We start from the raw sequence: 20,709 nt of genomic DNA on the forward strand, positions 1-20,709 counted from the left end.
AACAGCATAGCATCAAAATCCATTTCCGGGAATGCAATTCCTAAAATTTTCCATGGGAGTACCCTCAAATATTCCACGGCAATGAGGGCCACGTCATGAGCTCCATCTGAGGGTCCCCAATCAACCCAGACCCCTCCAACATAAACATTCTACTAACTCTGTATTGTGGTGTTTCCTATTCAAGCATTTCATTTGACATAATTTTCTGGGGCTCATCCCCTCATGCTTCCAAGGTGTTCACCATACAAAAACGTGATATTAGAATCATAACAAAAGCAATCTTGTGATGCTCACTCCAAGCTTATAATTAAACCACTGAACATTCTACCAATGCCCTGTTTATTAATTACCAATTTTAACTTTTTTAATTCTTGATCTCAACATGTACACACTTGTCATGTAAACAATTATGAAACTAGAAATAGCAATATCCTACATTATCATTCAATTAGGACTAACACATCAAAGTTATAGGCACACTTGAATGGGATCTCAGAATTTACAATAAACTTCCTTATCAATTGAAAGTAAGTCATTCTATAGTGTCATTTAAAAGGAAGTTAAAATTTTTCTTCCAGGAAAAGATTTATTATTCTACGTAAAAATGAGTTTGATTCTTCCGACTGATCATTAATATTCTTATTACTTTTTGAACATACAATCATTTACTAATGTATTGTGTAATGACATGTCTTATACCTTCAGTTGTAAGATCTATATTTAAAAATAATAATAATTATTATTGGCAATCTGGCACTGAGAATTAAAAAATATACTATCATGGAAAAATATAAACTGGAAGATGTTTCAAAATTATAATCACTTTAGAAACGACTTCAGAGAGATCTAGGGACATCAATTAAATGAGAGAAATAGGACCCATTTCATCCAACACAGAATTTTATACATTTCAATATATACATGAAATAAATAGCTCTAGAAATAAACATGTAATCCACATAGTACATAATTCCAGATTCTTCATAGAATACAGTGTCAATGAATTAGAACAAAAATAACAAAATTTAAAAGGGGTACGTACTTGAAAATGATCAACATAGCAAATATTGGCTGAGTAAAAATTCATCATGCATCAGAGAATGTAATCAGTTAACATACTTATCCACAAGCTTACACCACATAAAAGACACACCCCACCAAATTTACACCAAGGAGTAGATGCAAGTAATTATTGACATGAATGATAAATATGGAATGGTAAGTTCTGGATCTTATTTACCACATACAAATACATACAAGAATACATATTTGATTCTGGACATCACATAAGTAGGGGTGCAAACTTGATTTTTCCCAGAACCAAAACAATATTCCACTAATAGAGGGTTGATGAACATGTAAAAGGCTACCCTGAGGGGGAAGCAATATGGGCAATTTGCCATAGGCCCCCTCATCTATGGAGACCCAAAGAGACCCCTAAAAGTACTGCTTGAGTTCTTGAAGGTGAAGTAAGGGGTGAAGAAAGGAGCCGAAAAAAGTATGCTTTCACGGTTACCCAAATGTCTTTGACTGGCCTCGACATGGCATAGCCAAGGAAAAGCTCACCTCATTCGAGAAACTTCTTTTTGCCTTCAAATCTGTACTAGAACAGCATTCCAGAACCTAGATGTGCACCCCTGTACATAAATTATCACAACATATAACAGACTTTTCCACATCCCAGTACAGCATTTTACAAGATTATCAGTACACTGCACATTCATGAAAAGTATAACACAGGTTACAGTTTTCTTTCCTAATTTTATGGGGAATTAGGGTATGCCAGAATCAAAGACATTACCTTAATGATCCCACAAAACATGTTTGGTGGGGGCGGATAGAGGTCCTAGTTTCAGGCTGGGGGATCTTTATGTACTTGCTGCGGTTCGTTGGTGGTATGCAATACATCTCAGCGATAATTCTCCGAGGCCTGGCAGGAATGCTTAGATAAGTGGCTTTTAAATATTCATCAATTTTGAAACATTGTTAGTTAAGCTGGTAAAAAACTCATATTAGAGAGCAACCTTAAATATTACCATCTTTTAATTTTTCCAGAAATTATAGGTTAGTGGCTCCCCCCTTCCGTAATCCACCATAGCATACAACTCGTATGCACATAGTTCTACAACTGAGGCCTTCATTTCTAGGCCTTATAATATAGTGTCTCTCTATCATTGAGTTGGGATTACATTAAAATTGAATTATTTTTACATCATGAATTTTATCTATGCGAAAGTCTGAACACCTTGGCATAATATGACTTGAACTATGCCCTCAACTTTAAACCCACATTTTGCATTGGAGTACAGAGTTAAATGTGAACACCATCAGGGATTTAAAAGATACACCAGTATATTGAAAACAGAAAAAAGATATAACTCAATGCCTTATTATCAAAGCCCTTGAATACTTTTTCTTGCCAAATAAATACTAACACCTTCACTTTCGGTTCTTAAGGAAATGAAGACTTTCATATTCATGCGTTTTCAACACACTAAATTTTAGTATTAAAGTAAGACTGATTCAATCCTACCCATAAAAAAGAGGGATATATGGTATTTGCTAACAGACTCCAAGGCTTAGGGGAACCCAAAGGAGCCCCAAGAGTGTTAGTAAGATTTCTTTCTTCATAAGATTCTTTTCTCTTTCCTCACTAAGTATTGCAGAATTTAGATAAATAATTCATGCATAAAATGTATGCATAAGGTAACTGTTGATATTCAATTCATCCAAAAACCCATACCCCCAAAGATTTCAAGGCTCATAACCGAGAATAAATCACTCTTCCTAAATACATAACGAGTATACATATTTTCAAAAATAATTATGATTTTTCAGAGAGAATTTAACATTTTTAGCTGCCAAAGTAAAATATTTGACTGCTACAAATATTGAGAGAAAATAATGGCTCATTTAGATTAAATAAGGAAACTTCTTTACACTAACCACTAAATTCTCTTCTCATTAACAGTGGTATAGAGTTACTGAACATCCAAAAATATGGTCCAACCTTATTCTTTTCAAGTCAAAAATGGACCCAAAATGGACAGCTCACAATGAAAGAATGGAGCTGACAGAAAGTCACACAAGCATGGTCAGGACCAGGCAAGTGAATTTTTGAAATAAATGGAAAAGAGGAAGCTAAAACTCTACCAAAGGGATAGACAACTAGAACAGATACAAATCACAACAACTTACACGGTCTGCACAGAAAATAATTGTCTTACAATATGCAACATCACACACAAGCAATTAAACATGATTTCAGGAAACAAATCCTGGTGATAAGGTGAAGTTTTCAATCACTACGCACACAATTGATTTTGTGAGAGCTTTAAATAAATATTACAAAGCCCAAGACTCCAACTGACATTTACGAAGAAAATTTTCCCATAGTTTAGCCTACCTACCTTTCCTACCAGTCCTTTTTTACCCTTTCGCCTCATCTTACAAAAATATACAACATTTACCACACCATCATCAAAATAGAAATTAGTACATACTGTCACCATAAGAACATGCATACAGTAGTATGATGGAATACCAATTTGAAATATCAGTGTACATACTTATTCATACTAAGTGTGAATAAGTTTTAAGAATGAAATTTTTGGCAATCACACACAGATCTATTGATGAGTTTAAAATGCCCATTTCACAATTAAGTAAACCTTTAGCTGAGAGCTAATAGATGTGATGGAGGTGGTCAATGTTTTTCAGGAAGCATGAATCATTCTCATAATTCAATAGAAATCAGCTACTTACACATGCATCGTGATACAACTGGCTGACACGATGTTGAAAAAAAATTTCAGACCCTGTTTGCACATATGTACCATGTCCATGGTAAATTACACAGAACATCTAGGTTATAAAGACAACATGGCAGTACATAATTCATCCACATATAGAACACCTGAGAAAAATAAAATACTTCAAGCATAAATGGCTATTTCGGCCTTTCCATTTGAATATACAAGTAGGTAAATAAACAATATAAAACATTTATATAATCGGTCAATCAATTGCATAAAACTGGACCAGATAATACTGAGTAAACTTACTGAATTCACTTCTAGCTTAGTTTTTTCCAGACAGTGACATTCAAAGTTAGGCACTCTGCCAGTAAAACAAAACATTCATAATCCAGTTATTTTAATCATAAAAATCATATAAATTATCCCTCATGAACATTAAAAAAAGCTATTGTAATCTTCCTATAATGTAAATAAGATAATCCATAGTAATTTGTAAACACATAATGTGGAATGTGGAAGATCATTCCAAAGTAGAGTTTAATAAATCCCTTCTTGCTTTTCCATTTAACTAAGCTGGGGAAAATGTAAATGCCTTTCTTTTATGGTCAACATAAAAGTTATCAAATGGTTTCATGTTTTGCTGAAGTATGTACCCCAGGTAAAAACGGCCATTGTGCACTGAATGGTAGAGTGAAAAAAGAGGCCATTGCTACTAAGCCGAAGTGGCAATAAGTCGACCATTTACTAGTAAATCTTTTCTACTAGCAACCAATTTTCCAATCTCAATGGGCCAGGGGTCATTTCCACCAGGGATTCCCAAAGAAATTAGATCAAAATAAGAAAAATATGCCAATTAATAAAAATTATCATTTGCTTAACAAGACATAGTTAGTAGACGGACAACATAAGTTAATGCTAGGGCATCTAAGCAAAAAGAGGAATATTTGTTCCAAATAAAATCTCACTATCATAAACAAAACAATCCAATAGGCAAAACTATTAAAATTTCAACAAGATAAATGAAATTATACAGCTATACAATACCTAGACACTGATGGAAATGTAACATGAAATGTACACCCAACATCATCAGTTTATACTTTTAATTATTTCACATTTAACTTCACTGCTTTTCTTCTTCATCATCTTTCGAGTCTTCCGAATCATCATGCTGCCTTTTAAGGGATTTGGCTCCAATGCCTGAAACAAAAGGAAGTTCATGATTTCAAAATGAACTCATGCAAATAAAAGAAAGATAAAGCACTGCACACATTACCATACTAACTTTTAACGTGACAAACAGATGCATCAGCACCTGACTCGTTTAAATAATTCAGCCACAGTATTTGAGATGGAGAAAGGCGATCACCAGGCCCTTTCACTTCAAAAAACTTACACTGCCGAGAAAAAAAGAAAGCAGGTTATTAAATCAACTTCTCATCCTACTACAAAGCTAATCAACTTCCACACTTCTATACCTTTTCAGTTTCATAAAATTTAAAAAATCAGATTTCATTTGCATTCAAATACTTCAAGCAAATCACCGAAATTAGCATATGGGTAATAATATATGTAATAAGACATTTATTACCACTCCATACAACAAATTACTTTTCAATAGCAAATGTAGAGTACTTTTAGGTAGCCTTGAATGAGAACCTGTTTAAGGCTACCATCAAATAATAATTTAACAATGTAAGGGCTGGTTTTATAATGTCTGGTTAATATACACCGCTCCACAACATTGATTGTTGTGTGTGCCAGTACTTACATAGACTACAAATGCCGTGTTAATGCACACTCCAGCAAACAGGTTTGCACTGAGAGGATTATTAACTAAGTGTTGTACCCTTTGAATTATGTTTCCCCTCCAACTCAAGAGCTGTCCTTACCCAGCAGAATGTCTGACCACAGAAGTTGTATGATATGATATAACAAACGCCAATGAGAAAACGACTCTAAGAATGAGTCTGACGCAACCGGAAGTAACCCTAAAGGACTCAGGAGCATGAGATGTACCTATGTATATACAAACTTTGGTCATAATCAGTGCAGCCGTATGGAAATGTATATGGAACAAACAAACAGACATCTTCTTTTATGCATAGTAGATGACAAAAATAAATCCTACCTCATTCAGCCATTTTATAATAAATTGACGTTTAAAAAATGCAAAAGTTGATGTCATCATGATCTAGTGATGTCATTTAAGTTCCTGTTCACTTTATAGTTCAGAGAGACTTGATCCTTGATGGAAAGTATTGCTCATTAAAATGCTAATGACAACATAGTATTAGAGACAGGTGTGTGAGGTCGAGAAGTAGCAGAGAAGTGGTGAGCCAAACGGCATGAGTCAGTGACGTCAGGAACAAAAAGGGACTTCACACACAATGAATTTTTCAATCAAATTAAATTTACTGTTGCCATTATTTCAACAATAATCTACTAACTAATGAAGTACGCAAGAGTTTACAACCTGGGCTGAAAAAAATCATGCCTTAAGTATTCTGTCCATGGTGCAAAATTATAAAAAGACTGTTTTCTATCAAAAATGGTTGACACTCAATTAATGGGATACCAATTGTCATATTCATTTGCCATCATCTGGATACAGGTAAGCATACATGAACTGAAGGAATGGCAGTTTTCAGATTTCCTGGGTGTAGGGATATCTTACTATTTATGTTACTGATAACGTAATTGGAATAATTTTTTAGATAACAATGCCTGCATTTTATAACATGATACTAACACAGTTCTCAGTTTCAGAGAATTTAAACTAATTTAGCTGCCCTTATAAAGTATTTGGAAATAACAATTATATTTTTGTATTTCAAATACAGTTTTCTTGTGTATTTTGAATCTGAAATACAATTTTTAGGAGTAATTTGTATATTGATAACTAAAATAGAATTGACATTTATTTTGCCCACCTTAACAAAAATAAACTTCATCTAGGTACAGTGGAACCTCGTTAAAGCGAGTACGGGCTATAGCGACACCCCCGCTATTACGAGGGATAGCCGATGCACCGTCAATTGACCCTATAATAAGCGTGTTAAAAAATTCGTTTTTACGAGACCCTATGGTGTTGGCTCTCGCCATAGCGAGGGTTTCACCGCCGGAAGAGTTTCATCAAGACTCCTTAACCTCTGTAATTGCTAGCGATCTGTTAGAAATGAAGTTAATGGAGTGCTCAGTCTCAAATTTATGTGGTAAACTGTCGTTCGATAAATATAATGATTGACGAAACAATGCTTTGCATGATTTTTATTCAGTGTGGTACTTATAAATTGTTTGAATAGTTAGTCGTTATTTGAGTAAGGAAATTTAGTGATGCAAAAAAACATCGCCTTTCGCCTGGATTTATGCTTACGTTTATCGGATAGATGTTTATCTGTCGCCGCACCACTCCTGTTCCTGTATATCTGTTCGCAACAGGTATATTGACTATTATTTGCTCCACCTCCGGTAAAGCGACAATTCGCTATAGCGAGTGTTTATTAGTGCACCGTGGGGTGTCGTTATATCGAGGTTGCACTGTATATCATACATTCAAGACGCCAGTTTATAACCTTTCTCCCTTGGTTTTTTTGTCAATCGATATTTGTTCATGGGAAATACCTTTTTGGTCTCTGAATTCCAAATTATGATGTCTGGGAAGCCTCTCCTTGCAATAGGATACTCCTCAGCCATTCTTCTGCATATTTTGGAAATCACAGATAAGCCTATGCATTCCATTAACAACTAAAAGAGAAAGACAAAAATAAAAAAATTGTCTTGAGGTTAAAAAATTACACGCACATCATTCCGGACCAAATTTACAAATTTAAAAAAGGCAAACCTCAAACTGATCTAAATCTTCAAAAGTCTTCCAAGACACAGCAGAAACCTTCCCCTGCTCCAGCATCGCCACATTTCTGACATGATCTTTCATTGTATCAATGGTCCATACATTTTTCATTTCATCCAATCTTTTATCGATGGCTTCTTTTCTATTCTTATAAAATTCACCAGTTTTAAGATCCAAAGGCAGGCTTTGATATGGACAGATGAAAACACCTTCTACATCCACTGTATAGATAATATCCCATAAAAATACGCCAAAAATGGACATGCTGACAGCATTTTCAGCATGAACTCCTGAAAAATAATTTTACTGCTGTAGCAAATGATTAATTTATCAATTAACAACTTAAGGGTGGATGGCAATATTTGGTGGAACCTTTTAACAGGAAACACAATCACACATATTGTATGTTCCACAATTTTTTTATAGTCTGACTCAGGTTTTGACACTATACATTATATAACACCCCAGCCGGCACAGCAGAAATTCTTTACATAAATGGAAGGGAAAAAATGAAGAAAATATATCTGTAGAGAAATTACAGGGTAGGAATTTCCCTATCTTTTCTGTTCGCAGAGAGCCCACAAGATCATTTACGGCTCTAACGCTAATAATGCCGTGAATTTACTATTGAATTATATTCGGAGGACTCACGCGATTGGAGAGCTAATTAATGTTATTGATCCGCCATTCAAGAAACTATTATAACATGCAATCTAGCATTTTAAATTCTCGAAGTGGACCATTGTGCGCGAAAGGTGTTATTGTGGTGAGTACTAATGCTTCGATTTTAAGGACTTTATTCCCTAGGCCCTATTGATGAATTTCATTTAATGTTGACATTAGTGCAACTTTATAATCATTCAGCTGCACGTAATAGGCACGTTTTAGGGTACGAGGTGTCCTCAATACCCAACTTTGAGATGTATCCCGTCTGCTAACCGAAAGCCATAAAAGAAGACTATCGATTCATACAATCGATAGGATGGAAATCGAAATGCTGCTCCAGTAACAACAGCAGCAACGGTTAGAAACGGTTGCAATCACGAATGTTTTTAAAGTTGTCTCTTGTTCCTAGTGCCGTATGAGTGAAAGCGGTTGAAAATGAAGTGTATTGTACCAACGGAGTAACGCAGTTGTCGCTGCCCTGTCTCACGCCCTGAAATTTACACAGACGAGTATGTAAACAATTGGATCTGTATTTGAAGTAAGTATCATTGATTTCTCTTTTGTTCTCCATGTTGACTAGCATTTACTAGTGCAATGTTACTGGAATAACGTATAATATAACAGCATTTCTTTCCATGTTCGTTATTAATATTTGAATTATGCATTTTCAAATTATTTTCTAGTGGAATAACTTGAGTGGAACTCGTTGGTGTTGTTATATCCTAATAGTCCGGCATTTCTATCGTCCTTTATGTCGTCTATGATGTTATTGCAGCGCTAAATTTACCCATCTAACGTCAAGATAAGTACCGTATTAGTCATATTTTAATTGTAGTCACTTAGGGGTGTTTTAAATGTGAAATAAGTACATAGTACATCCCAAGTGATGTGAGGATATGACGAAAATCATCGTTTCGATAAGAGTATACTGTTACCTATTCCTCGACATTGGAGGTGAGTTTCATTCTTTTCTCGTCATCACGTTTAACAGCTATACCATACTTCTTTGCAGAGATGCTGAAAACAGGGGCCCTAAATGGAGCTTACTGTGGGAAAGGCCTTGGGCGAATGAAAGGGCAGATGTCTAAAAATTATTTCTAAATTACGGTGTAGATGTGCCTAAATAAAGATAATTTTTTGGAGACTTATGATTTTTTGTGTGTAAAAATGTGTGGAAACCTCATCCCGCTTAGAGTTAGCAATAAAGGTAGTAATAAGTGAGCATCGAGTATTAGTCGCCGTTAGTTCGTTGCATGGCCTCAACGCGGCGCCCTACTCGCCGTTAGAGAAATGATTTCTCTTGCATTTAGGAAATCTTTCTCTTGGATTTCTCTAGTTTTTCTCTAACTTTTCTCCAAGATATACGTATATGATTTCTCCGTTTTATACGGAAAGTATACGTATATTTTGGTTCTATTTAAAACGTTGTGCCGGCTGGGACTGTACACTATTTCACTCTCAAATCCCTTTGAGAATGACATAGAGTAGTGTCGATTTATCAATTATTTTTTTCAGGGGATATCATTCATATTAACTGCCATGAGATAAATTTTCATGGGCTAACAACCAAACCAAGGATATTTGGCTTTCTGGGCCACCAGGCCCATAATGCTTCAATAAAATTAAGGAACCAGGATTACAAATTGCTCTCAGTGGTGGCCAAGAATGAAAAAGGTTTGGTTTTTAATCTGGGAGAATATTTTTATGGCATGTTAATTTCACTCCTGCTTAGACAACAGGTTTGCAATATATCATAAAAGACAGCCATGATAAAAGGAAACTCACATATGTAACGTAAACATGGAATACACAAGAAAATGTATCCATAAAAAGTACATATTACCCCACAAATTTCAATCAAACACATTCAGATTTTCATGGAAGGTTAGTCAAGTTTTGACAATAGATGCATGACTAACTTGGCTCGGTAAGGTCGATTAGTATTAACAAAAAATCAAACCACATAACTCTCATTGCTAGTCATACATTGCCTCCCTACATATTCTATAATTCTCAGAACATGGCAAATTAAATGGAATAAATCCATTCTATTGTGAATTAAAGTTACGAAGTCATTTGGATGTCACCTTTATCAAATCCCAGCCTTCTATGATACTGTATTACTGTTTCTTCTACCGATGATAGTACATGGCCAACACCATCAGCTGATTTGCTTAGATACGACATCTTGGAGCCCATACCAATTTTACTGAAAAAAATAATTAGTTTAATAAAATTATGCTCTCTCATTAAAATTAGTAATGCCATTCAGCTTGATACACACCTACTCATTGTAGTGGCAGTGATTGATACTTCAGGAGGATCCATGACAGTGGTTAACATGGATTTCAGAGCCTTGCCTTTCTCCATTTCTATCCTATTTTTAGCTTTCCTATTGGTTAATATGAGCCCACGATTTGCTAGGAGTAACTTATCCACCAAACTAAGTGATTCATCGCTGCAACCTTTCATAAGCACATCTAGGGCCTGTAAAAAATGGAAACGATAAATTCATAATTGAAGGTACATGTTCTGCACCATAAAATGCAACAATTATGTAATTAAATAATAAACCACCCATCAGAGCTATAAACAACATATGATATCCTGATCTATTCACTAGATAATGTATTAAAATGTGGTACAGGTTTAATCCACAGACATGAATTCATTCTCAGAATACACTTTTATCAATGCTACCATGCCTCCCTTTTTGTGTTGACTGAAGGAGAATGATTTTTGAGTTACTCTAATATAATGCCTCAAATTTTGCAGCAAAATATATATTACAAATTCCTGCAAGAAGTGAAGATAGAATCACCAAGCAATTCATAATTTAAGAAAAGTATTTACATTAAATAAATACCATTTACATAAGCCTACATATGTACATCAAAAATATCTTTCAAATCCAAGAATATTGGATTGAATCCCCCACCTCTATAAAAATTACATCTCAACTGGAAAAGGTTGGGAATTCGGATTCATCACTTTTCACACTCCCCTCAAAAAGTCTACCGCATCAATTGTAGTTCCAGTTATTCAGTAAGTCACACAAGGGGCTTTATATGTACGGGACATGCTTTATTTGTTACGGAGTTCAGAAATCCCACCCATTTTTTTATTTTATTTATTTATTTATTTACTTGTATTAAAATGTGTTTATGTGTATATATTTCATTTAAAAAAATTTCCCACAGGAGTCCATTGCAGCTACTATATTTGTTACTCACATCTACCATCTACATGAACTCTTCCCTCATTCTGTGAAAATGCAACTTACTTCTGTATACCGAACCCCTAAAAACAAGGTCACCACTTTCCCAGTCCCATAAAATTCCTTACATGGAGTTATTACTGTGGATAGATAGCCACAAGGCCACAGGGTACGACAAGACTGCTCACTGCCTTCATTAATATATGATGCAAATTTAATTTTTATAAGATATGATGCATTAAAATATAAATATTCTACACCACATTCCATATATATATATATGAATAACAAATTTTTCCACATATGATATTTTAAGAACCCAACCCAGGCAAAAGAAATTAAAACTAATGAAAAATCAAAATATTGACAAATAAATATAGTATGACAATAAGAATTCAAAATATGACTCACAGAGGATACATCTTTCAGGTGACGATGGTGAATAAGTGCAAGCTGATCATACCATTTTCCACGATGATGAGTCACATACAACTCTTGACTTAAGAGCAACTGATATGCAGTAACAACTTCCGAGTACATTTTCTTTATTTTTAAGCAATCTATGGCAGTAATGACTGCTCGACAAAGGGCATACCCAGCAGTAAATGAGCGCAAGAAAAGAGGCAGACCTGAATCTTCATCTCTAAAAAAGAAAGATCACAATACATATTTAGCGAATGACTAACAATAAACTTAAATTTCAAAGTGACAATCATTTTTATTCCAGCTGGCATTAAAAAGTAACGTCAGGCTTCATAAAAATTTTTTAATAGCTTCCTCTAACTAGGATTCCTTTCAATAAAATGAAAATTTAACCTTATACTTTTGTCATCTAAGACACGTTTTAGCTGATTAACTGCAGAATAGTACAAGGACACCACGTCTTCATAGCTCTTAGTCAGCATTTTTCCATTAGTGATTGCCACTAATTCCAGTGCTTCCTGGTACCTAAAAGGCATTCCCAGTAAAAAGAAGATTATATATTTATGAAATATAGGTAGAAGTTTACATATTTTACCCTGAAAATAGAAATATCTTACCGGATGAGACGATCGCGACTTCGAAAAATATTCTTCAACGGATGCAACGGATAGTCAGGGTAAGTTATCTGATTAGATTTGACTCTGCTAATTTCATTTAAAACAGGAATTCGCCCATCTGATTCCATTTCACGGCCAAGAGGTAATGCATGGAGAAGCATGATTCTGAGGAATAACTTCCTAGGGTTGGTGCTCAATTTCACCATTTTTCCTAAAGCTTTCATGGCCCTAGAAAGAGCATGGTTCATTATTTAACAGAGAACATAATTAGCCCTTGTATTGAAACAAGTAAAATTGGAATAGTAACCTTTCCCTGACAAGGGATTTAATCCCTCTACTGATTCCTCTGTGAATACTTTTCTGACGATGACCAAAATCGATTAATGATTTCACTAAAACCTCCTTCTTCCCATCAGATTTCATGCGAAAGCACTTGCACAGAGCCCGCACTTCCTGCACAGGCATTAAGGTTAACAGGGAGAATGTCTCTTCCTCAGATACATCTGTAAACAAATCAATAGCATTACTTTGGCTCAAAGAATCACAGGAAAATATATAAAATTGGTACAGTTCCTACGTATATTTTTCTTGCTATAGTCAAACATGATTTAAAGTCTTATTACAATTATTTGAAAAGTTTAATGCTGCTCACTGGCTTTGATGTCTATAGCTTCATTTTCATTCCCAAAAAGAACTGTTTAAAGTAACCCAACGACTCCAGCATTTTTGTTTGGTCTTGAAAATGATGCTGATAAAAGTAGACAGTATTAAAATATCTGTGGAATGGTACAAATTATTTTTAAATCGAGTATAATATATTAGCGTTCTACAAAGAAACACCCGATTCCCTCAAGCCATTACATTAATACAATATTTGCTTGATAATGTTAATGCTATGGCACAACCATAAGATGCATGATTCTGGTGCTGCAGTTAAATATGTAAAATAAAAACATGTTTGTAAATTGAGGCACAAATTTTTCAAAAATCTGCACCTAAATTTATGTGAAAAGTTATTATTATTATGGATAACTTAAAAATAAAATTTGTCAAATCTGCCATTATTAGGATTTTTAAGGAAAACTTAATTCTCACTATCCCCTTACAATCATGATATTTGCAAACTAGCAAAAACTTTGCTAATTCTCCAACATTTGAAATGGATGTCCAATGAATTATTAAACCTTCCAACCCAGCCCTGATGAAAATATAACTTATAAATATATATAAACTTAATATATAACTTAATAAAATATAACTTAAATAATATATAACTTAAAATATATAAACTCCACGGTCTATACCCTATTGAGGGTAGTCAGAAGTACCTGCAGCCAGTGGTAATTATAGATTCGAACCAAGCATAGTAATCGTAAAAATGGGAGTTTTGCATCCACTATGCAGGGTGAATGTGAAGGTCTGGCTGGGCATTGGGAGAGATAGCAGAAGACAGTTGGTCTAAGCTCTCATTCTAATACGGAAAAGCTAGATTCAGGGAATAAACATTAGGCCGGCCCTTATTTTTCAGAATTGATAAAAGTTATGTTTCCCTAGTCTCAAAATGATCCAAATGAGGTTTATATTCATGTGTTAAAATTTGGTTACTTTAAAATAACGGCAACCCGTGCCCCAAGGGCCCTAAGTACTGATTGACTACCTCAATTGAGATTTTTGGGGCCGAAAAAGTGCTATTTCTATGTAAAACATAAAAGTAGAGCCTTTAGGGTCGATTTTCTGTTTGTTTGACCTATCTTAAAGCGTTCACAAGATATCGTCCGTCGTAATGCAATCCACCCCCCAGGGCACTACCCCGCACCGCGGCTCCATTGAGGTACGGCCCGCACCACTTACTAGAGACTTCCCCTTCACAGCGCTGAAGCACTGCCATTTACACTACTCCCATCCCAGCCAAGGCCAGAGACATCAAAAGGTAGGAGTGCCTTTTCTTTAAAAATTGCAGCTTGCATTGTTTGGTCATAAATTGACAACAGGGTCATTCCATGTCAGTTCATCCAGGCATGACACCCACCGACTCGGATTTTGATAATACTTGGCAATTTTCATCCTTCCATGTAGGAATGAAACAGTGTAAAATATTTCTGGGCTATCTCTAATAGTTTTTTTTTCACGACCATTTGAAGTTTGGGTGAAACTGCAGTTTTTCAATGAATGCGGTCTCCAGAGGCACTTGTACCTCCAGAGGGAAATAATTTGTCTCAGCCATAGTTTCCATCCGATTCTCATGAAATTTTGCAGGGTTACTAGAGAAGTCATGAGGATTCCAAAAACTAATTGAAAAATATCCTAAGGGATACTGGAAATTCTCTAAACTCATGTGTTTCATAAGATTTTAGAAAATTTTGCTCCAAAAACATGGTTCTATAAAACATCAAATTTTGACCAGAGGCAATATCTGAATCAAGCTAAATTATTTTTTCTAATATTCCTTAAGGTATGACCCACCACCTGTAAAAATAAAATTCATGGCTTTTTGCTTGCTTTGTTGTTAAAAAAATTTTTATGTAAAAAAAATCCCTTTTCACGACTCTGGTAGTCGGTGTTGGGTCATCCTTCAAGTGTGATGAAATGCTTGTGTTAACTGTATTGTATATCTAAGCAAATATTTACAACATGAATCTAGTACATAGTAACTTCAAAAATTAAAACATTTTTTATGTGCAGGTTGTTTTTCTCCCGATAAGAAAAATATATTTTTGAAATAGAATATTTTAGGGAATTCATGGCACTTACCCATCATTGCTGGGGATAACTTGATTGTTGCTTTATAAAACACATCAAAATACAGGAAACATGTCAATACAAGTTAACTTTATCCATTTTGTATTGACAAAAACTTCACAAATGTGTTTAACTTCATTAATGTTGCACAACTTATAGAAAAAAATGTTAGAAGATACATTGTCTAACCTTGACCAGCCTTTTCTCAAATGAGGGCTAGACATTAACTTGTACAGTATCTTCTTTGAAGAAATGATACTTTTTAACTTCATAGTGGAGCTGAGAAAAATATCAGATTACATTGAAATATGGTAACAATGTAACCACATCTTTTAGACCTGAACTGGGTTCATTGAACAGAAAGTGGAAATGACCTGAGGAAGTCCTGCCACTTTTACCATTTATACAAAGTAGTTTTTCTCTCAGGAGGTGGGTATTGTTTGCCCTTTTACTACCCCAGTTGCCCTCCAACTTTGGAAGAGTGAACATCAAGTTTTTTTTCAATAAGTTTTGTGGTTAATATTTGTGTCCATCTCTAGAAAGCAGGTATGTAAACCTTAAGGAAAATATTTTGACAAAATTTGTTCTTTCTATCTCAGTTAACAATCATTTGTCACTTTCATATTTTGATTTATTATTTAGGCAAAAACATAGAACAAACTGCAGTGGACTTAGTTCAGTCATTTTACCAAAATGACGAGTATTCACGCCTTATGCCAGGAATGAAAGACAAGGTGAGTGTGCCCAAAAATGTCCACCAGCAAAAGAGGTTACTTCTAAGTAACCTAAATGAGCTGTATGCAGCTTTTAAATTTGAATTCCCACATGTAAAAATAGGGTTTTCAAAATTCTGTCTGTTGAGACCTAAATGGTGCGTGTTGGCAGGCTCCTCTGGAACCCATTCTGTATGTGTCTGTGCTATCCATCAGAATGCATCACTTCTTCTCCACGCATGCTCAATAGAGGAGACCTACAATGACCTATTTGATTACCTGGTATGTTCCAAAGATAGCAGGGATTGCATGTTACGGCACTGTTCAGAATGTATGTCTGACAAACGACTAAGGAACATCTGAAAAGTAAATTTGAGGAATGGGACCCTGAAGATGAAGTGACATACAGTGCATGGGTGACAACAGATCGGGCCCAACAAATTAGGTTAACAGTGACTCTGGATGAATACATCAACAGTCTGGTGAACAATCTGGAAAAACTTCTCCCACATTCCTTCATAACCAAATCCCAGGCGAGATACCTAAAAGAACTAAAAAATAACCTACAGCCAGATGAAGCCATTGTTTTGTTGGATTTCAGTGAAAACTACCATTATGTGGTACAAGATGAGGTTCAGGGTCATCACTGGAATCAGGATGGTTGTTCCCTACATCCAGTAGTAATTTATACTCGTGGACAGCTGCAGAAAGATCTGTGTGTGTCAAGTTTGTGTGTATTTTCTGACGATCTTGAACATGATGTGGCTTTTGTATTTGAAACGCAAAAAATAGTCACTCAGTTTTAAAGGAAAAGTTCCCTGAAGTAAAGAAAGTGCAATATTTCAGTGATGGTTGTGCTGGTCAATATAAGAACTGTAAAAACTTTATAAACCTGTGCCATCATCACCTGGACTTTGACTTGCATGCTTCTTGGTCATTTTTTGCTACTAGTCATGGGAAATCTCCATGTGATGGGATAGGTGGAACAGTTAAGCGCATTCTTACAAGAGAAAGCCTTCAGCGGGATCTAGGTAACACAATGACTTCCATTGAAAAGGTGTTTAAGTTCTGCAAGTACAAAGCGGATAAAATTTCATTTTATGTTTTAAAAAAAGAACAATTGTCAATGATTCGGCAACAATTAGAAACTCGCTGGAGCCATGCAAAAACAATCCCAGGTACTCGTAGCTACCATTCTTTTATACCAATTTCAAATAACATTATTGCGACAAAAAAAATTAGTTTTGATACCACATACAGTTCTGTCCACAATTTCTTGATAAAACCAAGTTGGGAAGAAATTATGACAAAAATTTGTACTAATTCTTTTGTGGCCTGCTTGTATGACAATCACTGGTTTTTTGGGCTAGTTATGTCAAAGGATGTTGATCAATGTGATATAAAAGTGAAATTCTTGCATCCTTATGGGCCTGCAAGATCATTTTACTGGCCAAATGAGAAAGAAGATATTTGCCATGTTCCTGTAAATAATGTCATTTGTAATGTGGAAACTCCTACTACAAGAGGCTCAGGACGAATGTATTACTTCTCGGAGAAAGTCATTGAACGTGTGAACCAACGGCTGTTGGATTTAAAAGGAAAACTTGGAATTACCACAACTGGGAAAAATATGTAACTATAGTGTCAACTGAAATATTAGCTTTCTCAGAGATAGGCCTCAGTGAAGACCTTGGATACTACACTATTTAACCACAAACTGATGCACAGACAAAAGTGACTACATTTGTGATTGTTGATTTATAAGTTGTGCAACATTAATGAAGTTAAACACATTTGTGAAGTTTTTTGTCAATACAAAATGGATAAAGTTAACTTGTATTGACATGTTTCCTGTATTTTGATGTGTTTTATAAAGCAACAATCAAGTTATCCCCAGCAATGATGGGTAAGTGCCATGAATTCCCTAAAATATTCTATTTCAAAAATATATTTTTCTTATCGGGAGAAAAACAACCTGCACATAAAAAATGTTTTAATTTTTGAAGTTACTATGTACTAGATTCATGTTGTAAATATTTGCTTAGATATACAATACAGTTAACACAAGCATTTCATCACACTTGAAGGATGACCCAACACCGACTACCAGAGTCGTGAAAAGGGATTTTTTTTACATAAAAATTTTTTTAACAACAAAGCAAGCAAAAAGCCATGAATTTTATTTTTACAGGTGGTGGGTCATACCTTAAGGAATATTAGAAAAAATAATTTAGCTTGATTCAGATATTGCCTCTGGTCAAAATTTGATGTTTTATAGAACCATGTTTTTGGAGCAAAATTTTCTAAAATCTTATGAAACACATGAGTTTAGAGAATTTCCAGTATCCCTTAGGATATTTTTCAATTAGTTTTTGGAATCCTCATGACTTCTCTAGTAACCCTGCAAAATTTCATGAGAATCGGATGGAAACTATGGCTGAGACAAATTATTTCCCTCTGGAGGTACAAGTGCCTCTGGAGACCGCATTCATTGAAAAACTGCAGTTTCACCCAAACTTCAAATGGTCGTGAAAAAAAAACTATTAGAGATAGCCAAGAAATATTTTACACTGTTTCATTCCTACATGGAAGGATGAAAATTGCCAAGTATTATCAAAATCCGAGTCGGTGGGTGTCATGCCTGGATGAACTGACATGGAATGACCCAACAAAGACAAGATTCCACAATAAATATTTTGAGTTTGGGCTCTGATAGATAGGAAGTACTTCAATCGCTCTAAGTGGCATGTGACAGTTAGCTTGTATATTAAAAATGTTCTCAGTTCAGGGGTGGGAAGAGGGGTCAGGACCCCCTGATCTCATCTCTCTGTATACACACCCTAGGGCCCCATTGATTAGGTGGACAAAATATAAAATACATGTAACAGTCTCATATTGTCATGCAACGTTCAAAGTCAAGGGTTAAAAATTCATCAGTGGCCTTCCCCCATGGTAAAAGAAATCATTTCTATCAAAAAATGTACTCACCGGTAGACAAAAATCCTCTATCAATCAGTGTTTTAATCACACGGTCCAATATGAAATTTATATCATCATACCTAATAGATGACGCTTTGAGCCAAGAATGCTTTCTGTTTAAGAGGCGCACATATAATTTCTGCTCTTCAGAATTCATCTCATTGAAGTCCTTCAAGATTAACAGTTCATTAGAGCTGAACATTCCCTTAATATTTTCATTTACTAAAACATCCTTCAAGACTTCTAGAAAATTTCTCCAATAAAAATGACCACTTTCCATTGACTCATCGGTGTCTTGGCTAGATGAATCGTCATCTTTTTCATTCTGGGCATTTTCTGCATTTCGAGGGGAATCACAAGAGTCTGACGATGAATCTTCCTCCTTTGGACGCACCCTCGTTACCCCGGTTTGGGGACGGCCAAATCGTCCCAGGGCAGCCGAAGGACGTTCCGCAGCTTCATTAGATTCACTTTTGGGCTGTGGTCTTGATGAAGACGCCTCAGAACCACTGACATTTTGTCCTTTTGGGCCAAAAAAGTCTTTGATTGATTTGGAGCCTTTCTTAGACATTTGATTATCACTTGAGGTCACATAAATGTTTCCACTTAACACCCACACTTGAAATACAATCGATCCAGATTATTCTGAAATTATTAAAAACGTATATTCATGAACAATATACTTTCTATATCAAATTTAAGCAAAACAACTTTAAATGAAGATGCTGCCCAACGAATACTTCACATTTTGACTTTCATCATTAACTGTCAAAGGAAAAACTCATAGAATTATTCATGAACACTATTAAATACCTACATCACAATTATACTGCATGTTATACCGGGAAAATGTGATCAGAATTAAGTAAATACATATAAAAAAATATTACGTTCAAAATTATCCCAGATGCATTTGGCGGCGCATGCAAGTTCATTTTCGATTGTCATTTGGCCGAGCAGCAGTCTCCGCATATTCACCTCACCCGCTAGATTTGACTTTTATATACTCTACGGTCGGCCTCATGGAGCATTTATCGATCGTTTGACTTTATTCCTCTAAAAACGAAGTATTCATGGTTTAAAATAAAATTATTTAACATTATTAGCATCAAAAGAGCTCCTTTCCGGTAGCGATTTTTAAATTAATTACTATAAGTCAAATATGTTTATTAAAATTATTCATTATTGCAATGACTCAAAATAGCACTTCACTTCCTCCTTTGAAACTATCCTCGTTACCCCGGTTTGGGGGTGATCATCTCGGCGCGGGGCAGCCAAAGGGCTTTCCGCAGCTTTACTGGATTCACTTTTGGGCTTGGTCTTTGATGAAGATGCCTCAGAACCACTGACATTATCTTATTTAAAAGAATTTGAAATACTAAATCAAAACGTGGATTCATCCCACAACTGAAATGTCTCCGTAGTTTTAATACCTCCTATTGCTAAAATATATCAGCCTAGCTCCAAATTTGTTTATTAATTCATGAAAAGATAAATAGTGAGTGAATAGGGTAGTTCCCTTCATCAAAGAAAACGAAAGGCATTGTGATTCGTTACCCACCATTAGTATATTCATAATATACAAATTATTTTGTTTTATAAATTCCAGTTCAGACGAATGGCAAGGGTCAATTTTATCCTCAATTGAAAAGGGCCAGATTGGCGCCCATTCGATGCCACTCCACGTGACGTCACAGGGACCTAGTTTCTACACGAGTAGATAGGAGTTTTACATCATCTGAGA

General features: G+C 35.2%; 1 protein-coding gene across 1 annotated transcript; it reads right to left on the reverse strand.

Annotated features, from left to right (window-relative positions):
- Positions 1-882: 882 nt before the first annotated feature.
- On the reverse strand, positions 883-19,906 carry LOC124165336 (fanconi-associated nuclease 1-like). Its single transcript, XM_046542692.1, has 12 exons — positions 19,783-19,906; positions 18,975-19,610; positions 12,842-13,037; positions 12,535-12,762; positions 12,311-12,442; positions 11,906-12,137; positions 10,562-10,764; positions 10,365-10,486; positions 7,603-7,901; positions 7,383-7,505; positions 5,044-5,155; positions 883-4,958 (listed from the first exon to the last, which is right to left on the reverse strand). The coding sequence occupies exons 2-12, from the start codon at positions 19,534-19,536 to the stop codon at positions 4,882-4,884; spliced, it is 2,286 nt and encodes a 761-aa protein (XP_046398648.1). The 5' UTR covers positions 19,537-19,610; positions 19,783-19,906; the 3' UTR covers positions 883-4,881.
- Between the last annotated feature and the right edge of the window lie 803 nt (positions 19,907-20,709).

The sequence above is a fragment of the Ischnura elegans genome, chromosome 9 (genome assembly GCF_921293095.1).
Source record: "Ischnura elegans chromosome 9, ioIscEleg1.1, whole genome shotgun sequence".
NCBI lineage: Eukaryota > Metazoa > Arthropoda > Insecta > Odonata > Coenagrionidae > Ischnura > Ischnura elegans.

Coding starts and splice junctions, on each gene's coding strand:
- LOC124165336 (XM_046542692.1), bottom strand. CDS start 19,536: ATGTCTAAGAAAGGCTCCAAATCAATCAAAGACTTTTTTGGCCCAAAA. Junction 10,765..11,905: donor ACCTGAAAGATGTATCCTCT/GTGAGTCATATT, acceptor CATTTTTTACAG/GCCCTAGATGTGCTTATGAA. Junction 10,487..10,561: donor ACTGCCACTACAATGAGTAG/GTGTGTATCAAG, acceptor TATTTTTTTCAG/TAAAATTGGTATGGGCTCCA.